The following is a 13,895-nucleotide window of genomic DNA, read 5'->3' as shown; positions in this document are numbered from 1 at the left end:
CGTTTTCATAGGAAACGGCCTAATCCAGTAAATAACGCAAAAAACGACCCATTTCCGTAATTATATTATTTAAATGACATATTTAGGTAAAACACCGAAAATAAATATTACTATTATTGTGAAATATTTCAGTTTTTAAAAAATTAAATTGAATCGAAGCTGAGTTTTTTTCAAAATATTTTAAAAACCTGTTTACTTTCTTTATTTGAAATATTACTTTTTTTCTTTTTAAAATTTTGCAATAATATCTCTTTTTTTATAAAAAAGAAAAAAGAAAAAAGCTTTTATCTTTCTGATAAATTTCAAGAAAAATTATATATATATATTTGAACAGTACAAATTTATAATTAAGTTGAACAAAAAACAAATTTTCTAATTAGTTGACATTGAGAAAAAAAGGTAAAGAATTATTTAAAGAAATTAAAAATATAGGCATTTTCTTCTTCTTCTTCTTTTTTTCTTTTTTTTTAATGTTTTAACCGAATGAAAAAAATAGCAGTTAAAATTAGTAAACTGGCACAGTATTTCTCCTAAGTTCTGAATCCACAACCAAAAACATTGCCACCAACAGCCCTTTTGGCGGCATTGAAGTTGCCTCTGTAATTAATTATTAAAATTAGATTTATTTATTTATTATTTTTTACAAAACAAAGAAACAGAGATTGAGATTTCCGCGACGGAGGGAAGGAGGAAGAAGAAGGCGATGGCGAGTTTGTTCGTAGGTCTCATCACCTTCTTCGTCCTCATAGCTCTTCTCGCCCTTTTAGGTTATCAGGTGAGTCATTTTCGCTTTCCTTTTTTTATTCTTTAAAAAAAAAAAAGAGTAAAAGATATAAATTGAAAAAATGGTTGCAGCTGATGTGTTTTGCGGATTTGGAATTTGATTACACTGACCCTTTAATTGATTCGACGGCACGGATAAACAAGGTTGTCATGCCGGAGTTCGTAGTACAAGCTGTTTTCTGTTTTGTGTGTATAGCGACAGGGCAAGGTTTTTTGTGTCTCATGTCTCTCCCGAATTTACACTATAATTTCAAATTGTAAGTTGTTATTTATTTATTTGTTGGTAAAAAGAAAAGGAAAGAAAATGTGATGTGATGTGATGTTTGAAAATGAAAATGAGCAGGTATAGATCAAAAAGGCACTTGCTTGATGTAACTGAGATCTTTAATAAGCTGAACTCGGAAAAGAAGCAACGACTTATTAAATTTGGATATGTTATACTCATTTTTGTTGTTTTTCTATCTAGGTAATTTACCATCATTTTTAATATCATTATATTTTGGCCTTTTTCTGTTCCTAAGGGATTCCCTTCCATATCTTTTCAGGTTGCTTTGTACTGTAGGAGTTGATGATTGTTAAAACAGAGTTTGGTGAATAATTCCACCAATGTAAGTTCTTTTTTCTTTTCTGCACTTCATATCTTATGAGAGAATCATGTTTAGGTGTCTTTCTTTAATTCCCCTGTAAATCAAAGATTAAAAGCTCACACCTCTGCTTTCTTTTTATTCAGGATTTTATTAATGCCTTACTTGGACACGTAATATTAAGAATCTGTAACTGTTAAACATGCGATTATAAATCACACATTTTAAATTAAATTAAAAACTTCAGAATAAAAAATATATATTGTCTATGTCATGTCTGAAAAATTAAAACCTAGGTGAATGTCAGGAAATTACTTTATCCTACATTAAGACATGAATGATTTGCTACGTTATTAAATTAAACTGCAGGCAAAGAAATGTTGATATCAGTGGCTGAATTTCTTGGCTCCTGTATGTTGGCCCAAATTTCTGTTCTGAAACTAGCAGTAGTAGCAAAGTTTTGTTTCAGGGTATTGGAATTTTGTTGTGAATGTTGCACACCGATGCCATCCTCTTTTTCTGCATTCGATGCAGGTAAATCGACTGTGGCCAGGTTTGGTGCAAGAGTTGCTGGCATGGACTCGTTTTCCTGCTTCTTGGACTTTTGGTCGTGCTGGTTGCCTGGTACAAAACTTCATACGACAACCTGATAATTCGACGAAAAGATTAGACATCGTGTTTCATGACCGCAAGATACTGGAAAATGCTAGAATGACCAAAGATCAATGCCGGTTTTCCAAGATTCCGACACAAGTCGGCTTGTTCACTGATGCAAAATCTTGTTCTCATAGTCATGGATCACTGCATATTGCTTGGACTATTGGTTCCAAAAGGGAAAAATCGAACTTTAGAAAGCTTACCTGTACAGGACTGGCAGCTATGAGAAGGCCTGCTACGCCTCCACCTACAACGCGTCCATCAGGGCTTGCCAATGAGACGCTCATCCCTCCAGATCGACTCCTAGCTCCTTGAGTTTCAGTAGGCATAAAGGAACCGGACAAGGACAGTATCTCAAAACGACCCTACAACCAAACAGGACATATTACTGTTTCTTTTAAGGCTTAGAAGAATCTTCATTTTCCGTAGATGAACAATTAGTTACTAAGACAAATCCTAGAAACCGTAGCCGAGCATCGATCAGATCCTCAGTGTACCAGCTACAATAATAAGACTATAGTTTAAAGAATTGTCTCTTCCGATATCCTATCAAATTTATATGCATTACACATTCGTGCAGCCATCAAATTAGCACATGATTTAAGTTTAATAGATGGGTTCATAGCATCAAACCCATCGTAGATACGAGAAATATTGTCAAAAACTGGGCATAGTATGGAATGCAGTGGTAATTTCTAATTTGCCTAACCTCATATGTAAGCGTACCCCCGGAAGAATCGGGCTGACGAAGTGTAACATTTGAAATCACTCCGTTAGCGGATAGGATGCAAATGGCTCGTGGTCCTTGTTGACAAAACGATATCACCTTCATTGTTACATCCTTAAATACACCAAAGAAAATGAAAGATGGAGCAAGAAAAAAAAAAAAAGTTCAAGAAGCAAGACTAGGGTAACAATGAAAGAAATGAATCCTAATGCCTCAATAGTTAAAAAAAGCTATCTCTTTCCTCTATTGGAACATACCTCGCCGGGATTGACAGTGATGACATGCGGCATAAAATTTGTTCCGACAGAAGTACCGGGCGACTCACCTATAAAATGATACACAGATAAGGAATTTTGCTGTTAAAGCATAAAAAACTTGTCAAACTTACATAGATCTACTGCAAACAGAAACCAGAAACATTACCAAATCTATAACATGGCAAAACTAACCTAGAACAACAACATGCTGAAACTTGAACTAAAAGAAACAAGTTTTATTACCTAAATTATCTATTTCCATTCCTTTATGATGCTTAATCTGGTAAGCACTGCCTCGCCCTCTCCCTGGCTTTCCTCCACTCAGAAACTCAGCTGTACCGGGTGGGACAGATGAGGAAATAGGCATTGGTGACAATGACCTTGCCATTTTCCCATCTGGTCCATATTTTCTAGGTCTACCTCTCTTCTTCTTTTCTGTACTACCGGTTAATCCTACACTAACTGCTGGAACATCGACTGGTGTTAAACCACTGCTGATCTGATTAGCATTTTCAGTCCTCGGTGCCATATGATAAGTTGATGGAGCTTCAGCTCCTATCACTGTAACACCTGAATTTGTTTCCATGCATATATCGCAAATAGAAATTCACTACAACTATATCAAAACTTTCAGATTCAAGGCCAAATCACCTACAAAACAGAAATTCATCAATCAAAAACCAGAAAACCAACAATAAATACAATGTTCTAGTTCAAGTGATAGCATGCTCCTGTCAATGAGTCAGACCATGCACAAGCTCTTCGGTTTGCTATAATTCCGCAACATACCGAAGCACTGCCGATCGGTGAACCCTCTACGGCTCCGAGTCGAGAGACAAAACCCCGACCAAAAACAATACTAGAGTACAAGGCTCACAGTAAATACAACTAATAAAAACCCTACTATTCTCTTTCAACAAAAGTTCAGGGAAAAAAAAGTTATAATGGTTTCATAAGTAGCAACTTTGAGAAATTATACAAAAATTGTCAAAAAAAAATAAGTCTAAGGCATTTTCAGGGGGGAAAAAGCCAAAAAACTTCTAAATACAAGGATCATAAAAAAAAAGTAAAGAGCATGAAAAGATACAAGAGAAGCTGCTAATACTCAAAGTTTAACAAAAAAATGCTAAACAAATTGCGAGGTAAAATGTTTAAAAGTAGAGATCATGACCTGTAACTTATAAATACAGCCCAGAAATTTCTTCACTGACACTGTTCCTCTCACACATGTTAACATTTCTCCAGGAGCAAAGTACCTTCAAAATCTTTTTCTAGCCAACCAAACAGAAAAAATAAAGAAACTGTTTTCTGAATTCCTGGTCTGAACAAAGGGAAAAAGAAAAAGTGAAAATACGAAAAAAAATGAATTTTTTATTAAGGTTTAAATTATTATTAATTAGTAGGTAAATTTGATTACCCCTAATTATAAAATTTTGGTTAATAAGGAATTTCACGTCCGGAAATTGAATTTTGAATTTTTTTAACTAAAACCGGGTAAAACAGTAATTTAGTTAAAAAGATGAGGGGAATAAATAAGGGTGAAAATAGAGTAAATAGCATTTTTTTCCCCCAAAAAGTATATTATTTGTGTGTGTGCCCTCCATTTAAAGCTGCAAAGTTAGCGTTGAAGGGCCGACCATTTTATTGCCGCTGACCTGCTTTTTGTCTTGTTTGTCAAATAAAGAATTGAACATCTTAGATTATGCCCTTGATTTGTTGACTTATTCACAGTTATGCCACCTTTTGTTATTTATCTTTTTCAGTCTAGAAATTTAAACAAGGGCTAATTTCCATCAAAAGTCCTCAAATTATGGCCCAGGTTTTAAATTAGCTTTTTAATTTCAGAACATTTTAATTGAAGTTTCAAAGTATCAACATTGCTATCAATTAAATCATTCGTCCAACGCTCAAATATATTGTAAAGCATATTTAAAACGTGCTAGAGAGTGGTCTTTCTAATTTTTTATTTTATTTTAGCACTAAATGTTTTTTAAAATTGTTATATCTAAGTTGAGTATGTATTAGACACAAGTGTTTTAAAATTGAAGTATACACCATTGATATCTGAATTTATATTTAACCACTAAATTGATGGAATGATAATATTGATTCCAAAGTATAGGGACTAATTTAGAATGAACATGATGGTTTGGAAACTTTTATTGACATTAACCCATTTGAAATTACAGAACAACCGGACTAGATTTGTGTTCTGGTCTGATGGAATACACGAAACCGATGCCTTTGTCGAGCCAATCAAAATTGGAGCTTCTTTATTTTATCGATTGGTTGGCGTCTTCTGATTTCCCTCGTGGTAATTATGAGCGTTGGTGATCGAGTAATGATTATGTCACCAGCAGGTGAAAAGAGTTTATCTAACGGTAGAATATGATTGGATAATATAGTTGAAGAAAAGACCCAACTAAGGTGAATTCGATTTGGTTAAATTAGAACTATTTATGATAATATGTTTTTAATTTTTTCATATTTATAAAATAAAATATATCTTAATTAAATAAAAGTTTAAGTGCGTAAAAAGCTATTAAGCTTTTTCAAAAAAATTAATTAAGTCTTTTTTTTTTTGCACTTAATTGAGCATTTGAACTTTCAAAATACATAAAAAATCTCTCAAACTTCTTCAAAAAAAGCAATTAAGCCCATTTTTTTCACTCAATTGAATACTTGAACTTTTAAAATGCATCAAAAAGACCCTCAAAATTTTTCAAAAAAACAATTAAGCCCCTACTCTTATTAAAAATTAGAAAAAAATAATAAATAATAAATTTTAGAAAATTTATTAAATTTTAATAAAAATATAAAAATTAAAAACTTAACAAAGATTAAATTTTTTTATAAAAATCATAAAAGAATAGAAAATTGTAAAATTTTATAAAAATAAAAAAATTAACCACCCTTAGTTTTTCAGTTAAAGCCATCATGTATCGCAACATAGTGTGACATGTGGCGAAAAATAATAAAAAATAAAAATCAATAAAAGTTACAGAAAAATTATAAATTGCTTCTTTTGGTACGAAATTTTTTAAAATTTTTTTATGAAATTTATATTTCTTTACATTTTGTATAATTTTCTTACGACTTTATAAAATTTTATAATTTTTATGTATTTCTATATATTTTATAATTTTTATTATATTTATAAAATTTTATATTTTTTTATAATTTTTAATAAATTTTTAATAATTTAATTTTTATATTAAAATCTAATAATATTTATAGCTTTTATTGATTTTAATTTTTTCTAAGTTTTAATAAAAGAAGGGACTTAATTGTTTTTATTTAAAAGTTTGAGAGCCTTTTTAATGCATTTTAAAAGTTCAAGTACTCAATTGAGTAAAAAAAAGTAGGGGTTTAAAATTTTTTTTTGAAAAGGTTTGAGGACTTTTTTGATGCATTTTGAAAGTTTTAGTACCCAAATAAGTGCAAAAAAAAAGTAAGGACTTAATTGCTTTTTTTTGAAAAAGTTTGAAGGCTTTTTGCACCCTTAAGCCTAAAATAAAAATAATCAAGAAGTCCATATTATTTTTAAAAAAATTAAGTTATTTTTTCTATTTTAAATATAAAATATTTATTTTATTATAAAGTAATTAAAATCAATTAATCAAATTAATTTCTGGAAATTGATAAATTTTAACTTTTATTCCAAAACCGTGCTAACACTTTAGATTAAATTAGTTTTTGATTGGTTTAATTATAAATTTGGCTATTAATGTTTACATATTTTGTTAAAATGACCCTAATTGTAATTTTGAGCTTTTTTGACTATTAACCTTTTCTATTTTCAATCTTCTTTTCTAATAAATTTAATGAATAAATTTTAAGTTTCAAATTTTCTTGTCTTTCAAAAAGTTTCAATATTTTATATGTTTATTTATTGAGAAGTTTTTCTACCGAGTTAATTTCTTTTAGATAATTACGTTTATTTTCTTTAAATTAAGATTTTTTTAATTTAATATATTATTTATTTTATTATTTTTCACATGTAATTATCTTATTGGATTATCTAAGTAATAAATTACATCTCATTAAAAATATTTTACATATGAAATTCTACATCATGCCTGTTAACTTTTGTAATAGTACTTTCATTAAATTTGTTAGATAAAGTATATTGAAAAAAAGAAACAAAGGTTGATAGGCAAAAATACAATTAGGACCATTTTAATAAAACATGCAAACATTAGTGGTCAAATTTATCATTAAGCCTTTTTGATTCATTATTTTTTTTTCCGCTTATCTCTAACTTGAATTATGGTGTTTTGAAAATTTATGGAGTATGAGTTAAAAGAAAGTAATTAACTAAACCAAATTGAATTCTATCTTTTATTAATTTATAATTAATTTTAACTTTTTTATAAAGTACAAATAAATATATTTTTTTCAATACAAATGATATTTAAAATTACTTATAGTTTCTCTTATCCCTTTATAATTAATTTTAACTATTTTACGAGATAAAAATAAATATCTTATTTAAATATTTTTATACAATTAATACTAAAATTACTCATAATCCTCTTATATAAACATAAGTACATAGAATTAATATAAAAAACTCAACATTAAAATTAAATTAAATTGAAACCATTAAAACTTTAAAAATTGATCCACCCAAACTGAAATCCCTTTATTGAATAATAATAATACGGCACGCGATTGCTTTGCAGAAATTATTTGTGAAGTTTAAATTTTAATTATTATATTCAAAGTCAATAAATAAGGGCAAGATAGACAGAACGTTTGTCAGAGGTGCAAGAATCTGATTGACTGGTGATTTTAAGAAGTGTCATGCGCGACACAGTCAAATAAAATCCTGACCTAAGTTTGGTGGATCGTGTAAAGATTTATACTTGTCCGAGGTATCCCTTGTTTGAGAGAGTGCCACGTTGCCATTGCTGCACTTGCCTCTCACTAAATCTAATATATTTTTATCATTTTTATTAAAGCTATTTTTTAAGTTTTAAAGACAATATTTTATATTTTATATTAATTATTTTTAATCTAACGTAAATTATATTGTGATTAAAATTCACCCGTTTCAAGATAGACAAATAATGTTTGAATTTTATATGAAAATGTAGAATTTTTGTCCGTGTGAAAATTTCTTTGTTTTAAATCTATCTTAGTTTAATTCTCGAAATTGAATTTTTTTTTAAAAATTCTCTAAGAAATTGAAACAAAGTAGAAGTAACTCAGAGAAAAGAGTACAAAAGAACAGAAAAACCACAAAAAAGAAAAAAGTATAAAGAGTTTGAGTGAATGCTCTTAAAGAATTCTATTATTCAAGAATGAAGTGATTACAAATGAGGGGAGAAGCCTCTATTTATAGTTGAGTTCCCTCAGATCTAACGGTGCAAATTAAAATAAATTAATGGCCAAGATTAAAGGCAATCTACAAATCATATCTTTTAAGATTAAAAAATCAAATCTTTTCATATTAGGAATCTTCAATGATTGCAAATCTTCTAAAATTACTTCCCATGTTTGCCAAGCTATGCATATGAGCCTTCAATCTCTCCAAGCAATAGGGCAATCCAGTTGGGCCACATGACCCGTCGCGAACAAGATGGATCATCCAAGTGTGCCTTGTTTATAGGCTTCCTTGCGTAGCCCATGACATTTTCCCCCACTTGTTCTGGCAAAGCCGTCGTGGCATCCTCAAAATGAAATTGGTTTATCCTGTCTTGGAACTACCATAAGGCCTCAGCAAGTTCCTAACTAGCTTCACTATCGAGAAGTCCCTTCTATCAAACTAAGAATTCATGCATTGGCCTATAGCACTTCTGTTGAATCATTTGGTTTACCATGATGCATTCAACTTCAAGATCATATGAGACATTTACCCTTATTAGCGCTCATTCGAACTTGCCTTAATTTGGATCCTCTTGATCCTCATGAAATAACTTAAGCATACTAACATGGAACACTGAATGAACCTTGAGTTTTGTTGGCAACTCAAGTTTGTAGCCCACCTTGCCTACTCTCTTCAAAACTCAAAAAGGTCTATCATACTGACACACAAGCCTCTTGTCCAAGCAATTGTGGCGCAAAACAAGTGTAATTTCGTAAGAACTTAATCACCAACTTGAAATTGCACATTCCTATGATTCTGTTAGCCCACTTCTTATTGCGTTTACTTGCCTTTTGTAAGCAAGCTCTGACTAAGTCATGCTGCTCTTGCCAATCCTTTGCAAATCGATAAGCTGTTAGATTCTCTCCTGCATAACAAGTTGCAACAACGTTGTGTGTGAGTTGTTGTTGCCCTATCACTATCTCGAACGAATTTTGAATTGTGGCCCCATTCCACTGCAAGTTATAAGAAAATTGGGTCACATCCAACAACTTTGGCTAGTCCCTTTGTGTGGCACTCACATAGTGCCGAATATACATCTTCAACAAAGCATTCACTCCTTTAGTTCGCCCATTAGTTTGTAAATGCATGCTAGTGGAAAAGTTCAAGTTTGATCCCTTCAACTTGAATAAATCTATCCAAAACTGGCCCATAAACCGCCCATCTCGATCATTGATAATAGATTATGACACTCCCTAATATTTCACCATATTTCTAAGGAAAAATTGAGTTGCCTTCTTAGCAGGGCACTCATTGGTTGCTAGAATGAAAGTTTCATACTTAGAAAATCTGTCCACCACAACAATAATACTTGTAAATCCATCAGATTTAGACAAACTAACAATAAAGTCAATGGATACACTCTCCCATGGGTATTCTAGAATGGGCAAAGGTTGTAATAATCTGATCAGATTCTTCAACTCTACCTTATCTTGTTGGCATACCAGACAAGTTTTCTCATAGGTCTCAACATCATCACCCATGTGATGCCAATAATAATGGTCCTCCAAAAGAGACAAAATGCAGTGTATTCCTAGATGGCCATCCCATCTCGAATCATGGCACTCATTCATGAATTTTTTACACAATTTATCATATTGAGGTACATATATATAATGCCCCTGAGTGTACAATAACTCTTCCTCAAGCCAAAATCAACTCGTTTTTCTCTCACTAGCTAGCTCGATCAAAGTTTTGGCTGTAGGATCATGGTGTAATCCCTCTCAAATGCACTCCAATAAAGAGTTATCAGGTCAGTGGATTGCTGCAAACTCCACCTTTCAACTTAGTGCATTAGCCACGGTGTTGACTCTTCTCGGCTTATACTCTATGCTAAAATCAAATTTTGCTAGGAAGACTTGCCAATAAGCTTGCTTGAGAGACAACTTTTTACGAGTTAGAAAATAACTATTTGCAATGTTATCCATAAATACCACAAACCTGAAACTCAATAAATAATGTCTCCATGTGCTCAAAAAATACCTGTGAATTGCTTCGAATATGGGCTCGATCAAATCGAATCAAAACACAAAACTAGAAATAGTTTTATTTTCTTTTGGGTGAAAATGAAAAATTCTCTTCTCAAATAGAAACTATCAGAATTGTTATTCCGAAAAACTAGATTTAATAGTTGAGAATAAATTCTCTCTATTTTTCGACAGAGTAACAATATCTTAAAATTGTTTAAATAGCTCTATCGATGTCATCTATTTATAGAGAGAGAAGATAGAACCCTTATTGAATTGTAGAAGTTTATTTCAACTAGTAAAATGAAATACTAATGCAACTAGGATGTAAGGGCCGGTAACCATAGTTAAATATACTAGGGTTTGTCGTCCCCCTTTATTACATAATGGGCTTTTGGGCATCTTCTATATCGGGTCTAATTACAAGTACTTCTTTGGATTTTAACCCAATACTTTATAATTTGATCCAACCCAATATTTGTTTTCTATTTCCCAAAGTAAACTTCAATATTTATATTAACTAATTTTCTCATCCCAATTTTACTCTCGGTAATTACGATGATTTTACCTCTGATAAAAGTTTTGAGAAAATATATTTTATATTTCACCATTCAATTTGTTCACTATGATTGTATGGTTTATTTTCATTTTCGGGCTTTAAAATAGCTCAAAAATATGAACTCAATCTTACGATCATTTTTTAGAATCCCTTGTTCATTTCTAAATGAATTCATTTCTCATTTTCATTTTCATTTCCATTTTGAGAAAACCACATTCATTTTCAATGATTCCATTTTCTCCTTTTTCATTTTCATTTAGGAGAAAACCATAATAATTTCCTAAATGTTTTCCATTTCTCCATTTATATTAATTCTATTCATTTTGATTCAAAATGCAGTTTGTTTCTAATTTCAATGAGCTAGCATAAAGACCCAATAGACATATGCAATTGAGGCTCAAATGATTTATAATTAAGTTCCAACCGAAAGCCTATTAATTATAGATTCATTTAGTCACAAAATCATTCCACTATAGTATCGTGACTGAGCTTTCCCCAACGATATACCATTACGAAAGCAACTTGATTAGTGCTCGTCTAATGATCGTTTCATAAGTTTGTTACCCTCATAGGATAACCTTAATCTCTTTGGAATAATATTCGCTCTCCCATATGATCCTATGTTATCTCATGGTAACCAATCTTCCTTCACGAAAAGTCAATCACTATCAAATAGTAATTAAGTCATTCATAAAAAAATGAATGACCTGTGGCCACGTTTACTTTTCATCACCCATGAAATGTCAATGAGAGGATATCATTTACCCATGTCTCGGGCTATGAATTCCTGTTGCGAATGACGTTTGTACACCCAATGCACCAACTTTCAGTTCCTTGTTTATTGAATATGTACGAGTCATGCATACATAACCTGTTAGTCACTCGGGGTTTAGGTATGATACACTATGAACGTTACAAGTGAATAAATTCATAAACAAATTCAGGATCTATTCTTCTTGGGTTCTGTCTGATGTAATGTCAATATAATTAGTCATATCTATTTCTCTATCTTCTGGGAGTCATTCACTCTAATACCCAAGACAACGCATCTCCATAATTGGACTTGATGACAACATATTAGTCTTTCAATCGGTTTGCTCGTTTCTGGTTAGACTAACAATCTGCCATAAATCGATATGGAAAATTAAGCTTTTTCGACACACTTAAGGAGCTTTTTCTTGAGCAAAATAGAGTTTTTAGCTTAGTTTTTCATTATTTTCATATTTTTATATTTTCGAGTAATAAGTGAAAATCTCTAGTTCTTATCTATTTTTTGACCCAAATTGGCTGAGAGTGTCATTAGGAGGTCTAATGTGTGTTTGAGTGATGTAAAGATGTGTTGGAGGTCGAAAACGAGCGAAAACAATGTCAAGGACAGGGATATCGCGACATCTAACCATTGGAATCGTGAACTCCTAGTTAGTATAGAAGATCAATGATACCCTTTAGTGGTATCGTGACATCCTCCTTCAGTTTCGCATTATCCACCTCTCAAAGAAGACCTCCAATTCGATACTACTCGAGATATCGCGATATCCTCCTCTGGGTATCGTGATATCGCCTTCGTCAGAGGGACAAACTTGGGTAAAAAGGGCAACCTTTGTATACCTGACCCACCAATTACATAAAGCTTGTGTAGTGGCAATTTTGGCATCGAAAAGTCATTAGAACACCCTTCAAAACAAGCCAAAAATTGTTGAGGAGGAGAGTGACATTTTAGCTTAGTTTGAGGTTTAGTTTTCTTAAAGTTTTCTTTAGTTTTTTTATGCACTTTTCAATGTTCTTATTTTTCTCTTCTTCTACCTTAAATTAGAGTTTATTTTCATGCATTTACTTCTTGCTTTTAATGTCCTTTATGTTAGTTAAGTTACTTAACATTGCAGCTAAGATCCTGTCTCTATACTTTTTTTTCAAGACTGTTTAAGCTTTAGTTTAATGTATTTCAATTTATTTCACTTTAAATATGTTAAAGCTTGTTCCTTTTATATTTCTTACTTGAGATTTCTTTGTTAAATGTTTTGGGTTCATGCTATTTAAGTTTTCTTGCATAAAAATCTCAGCTTTCACATTTTTCTTAAGTTTTACTTTTATAGCCGCTTTTTTTTCCATTGTTATGTTTATTTTCTTAACTTTGAGCATGTGTAGTTAAATTCTTTAGGAGGCTGGTTGATAGAGATGTGGATAAACTAAAATATTTGGACAAATGACTAGATCGTAACAAATTGGACTAATTTGAATATAACTAAAAACTTAGAGAGTGATGCCCCTAAGGGAATATTAAGATAAAGTGAGACCAGAAGGTAATCTTGTTGCGCACCTGTTCGTTAGTCTCAGATTAACTGGTGAGATTGGAAGATAAAATAGAGCCACTTAGTAATTTACATAATTTATGTCCCTAGTTTGAGATTTGGTGATTCACATCGAAGTCAACCAACCCCCATTAGTCATTTGCTAGATAATCCATTTAGTTTATATTTCTTGCAATTTAATTATTGGAGTAGAATATTTAACTTTTGTGCAAACTTATCTTTTATGAATCGCCGTAATATAAAATATTATTAGTGGCCACTTAGCCTCTATTATGTATCCTAGTTATTTCTCAATCGCCTCTTCCTTTGGGTTCTGTCCTTAGAATACTTAAGTATTTCATTGTAACACTATAAATATTACAACTAACTTGTATGCTTGCAGTAAAACCATATTTAAAAAATTGTTTCACACACGCGCAGCTAGTCAAGTTGTTGACATCGTTGCCGGGGAAGACGGTGTAAGATTGAGTAATCCTTAGTGTACACCTTTAGGTAGAGATGAGTAGCTAAAGTAGGATTTATAGATACAACTTTATTTCCCTTTATTTTTGTGTTATTTAACTTTTAGGTAATATTCTTCAATCTCTTGCACTTGCAGGAACGTAGTATGAGTCGAACCGATAACAATTTCTTACTATTTTAGCCAAAATTGGAACATATCAAAAGACACAAATTATGAGAGAC

The 13,895-nt window shown here is 31.4% G+C and overlaps 1 protein-coding gene and 1 pseudogene across 2 annotated transcripts; one reads left to right on the top strand and one right to left on the bottom strand.

Moving 5' to 3' along the window:
• The first annotated feature begins 504 nt into the window (after positions 1-504).
• On the top strand, positions 505-2,561 carry LOC121204476 (protein cornichon homolog 4). Of its 2 annotated transcripts, XM_041074303.1 has the most exons (5): positions 510-775; positions 856-1,040; positions 1,127-1,249; positions 1,329-1,391; positions 1,902-2,561. In XM_041074303.1, the coding sequence occupies exons 1-4, from the start codon at positions 704-706 to the stop codon at positions 1,360-1,362; spliced, it is 414 nt and encodes a 137-aa protein (XP_040930237.1). In that variant the 5' UTR covers positions 510-703; the 3' UTR covers positions 1,363-1,391; positions 1,902-2,561. The 2 variants fall into 2 exon arrangements, with proteins under 2 accessions (XP_040930238.1, XP_040930237.1); XM_041074304.1 differs by lacking the exons at positions 1,329-1,391; positions 1,902-2,561 and having other exon boundaries at positions 505-775; positions 856-991.
• LOC121204475 (AT-hook motif nuclear-localized protein 1-like) lies at positions 1,610-4,151 on the bottom strand (annotated as a pseudogene).
• Between the last annotated feature and the right edge of the window lie 9,744 nt (positions 4,152-13,895).

Source organism: Gossypium hirsutum, chromosome A08 (assembly GCF_007990345.1).
Source record: "Gossypium hirsutum isolate 1008001.06 chromosome A08, Gossypium_hirsutum_v2.1, whole genome shotgun sequence".
Classification (NCBI taxonomy): Eukaryota; Viridiplantae; Streptophyta; class Magnoliopsida; order Malvales; family Malvaceae; genus Gossypium; species Gossypium hirsutum.
The sequence above is the reverse complement of the archived record's forward strand: the minus strand, read 5'-3'. Positions and strand labels throughout refer to the sequence as shown.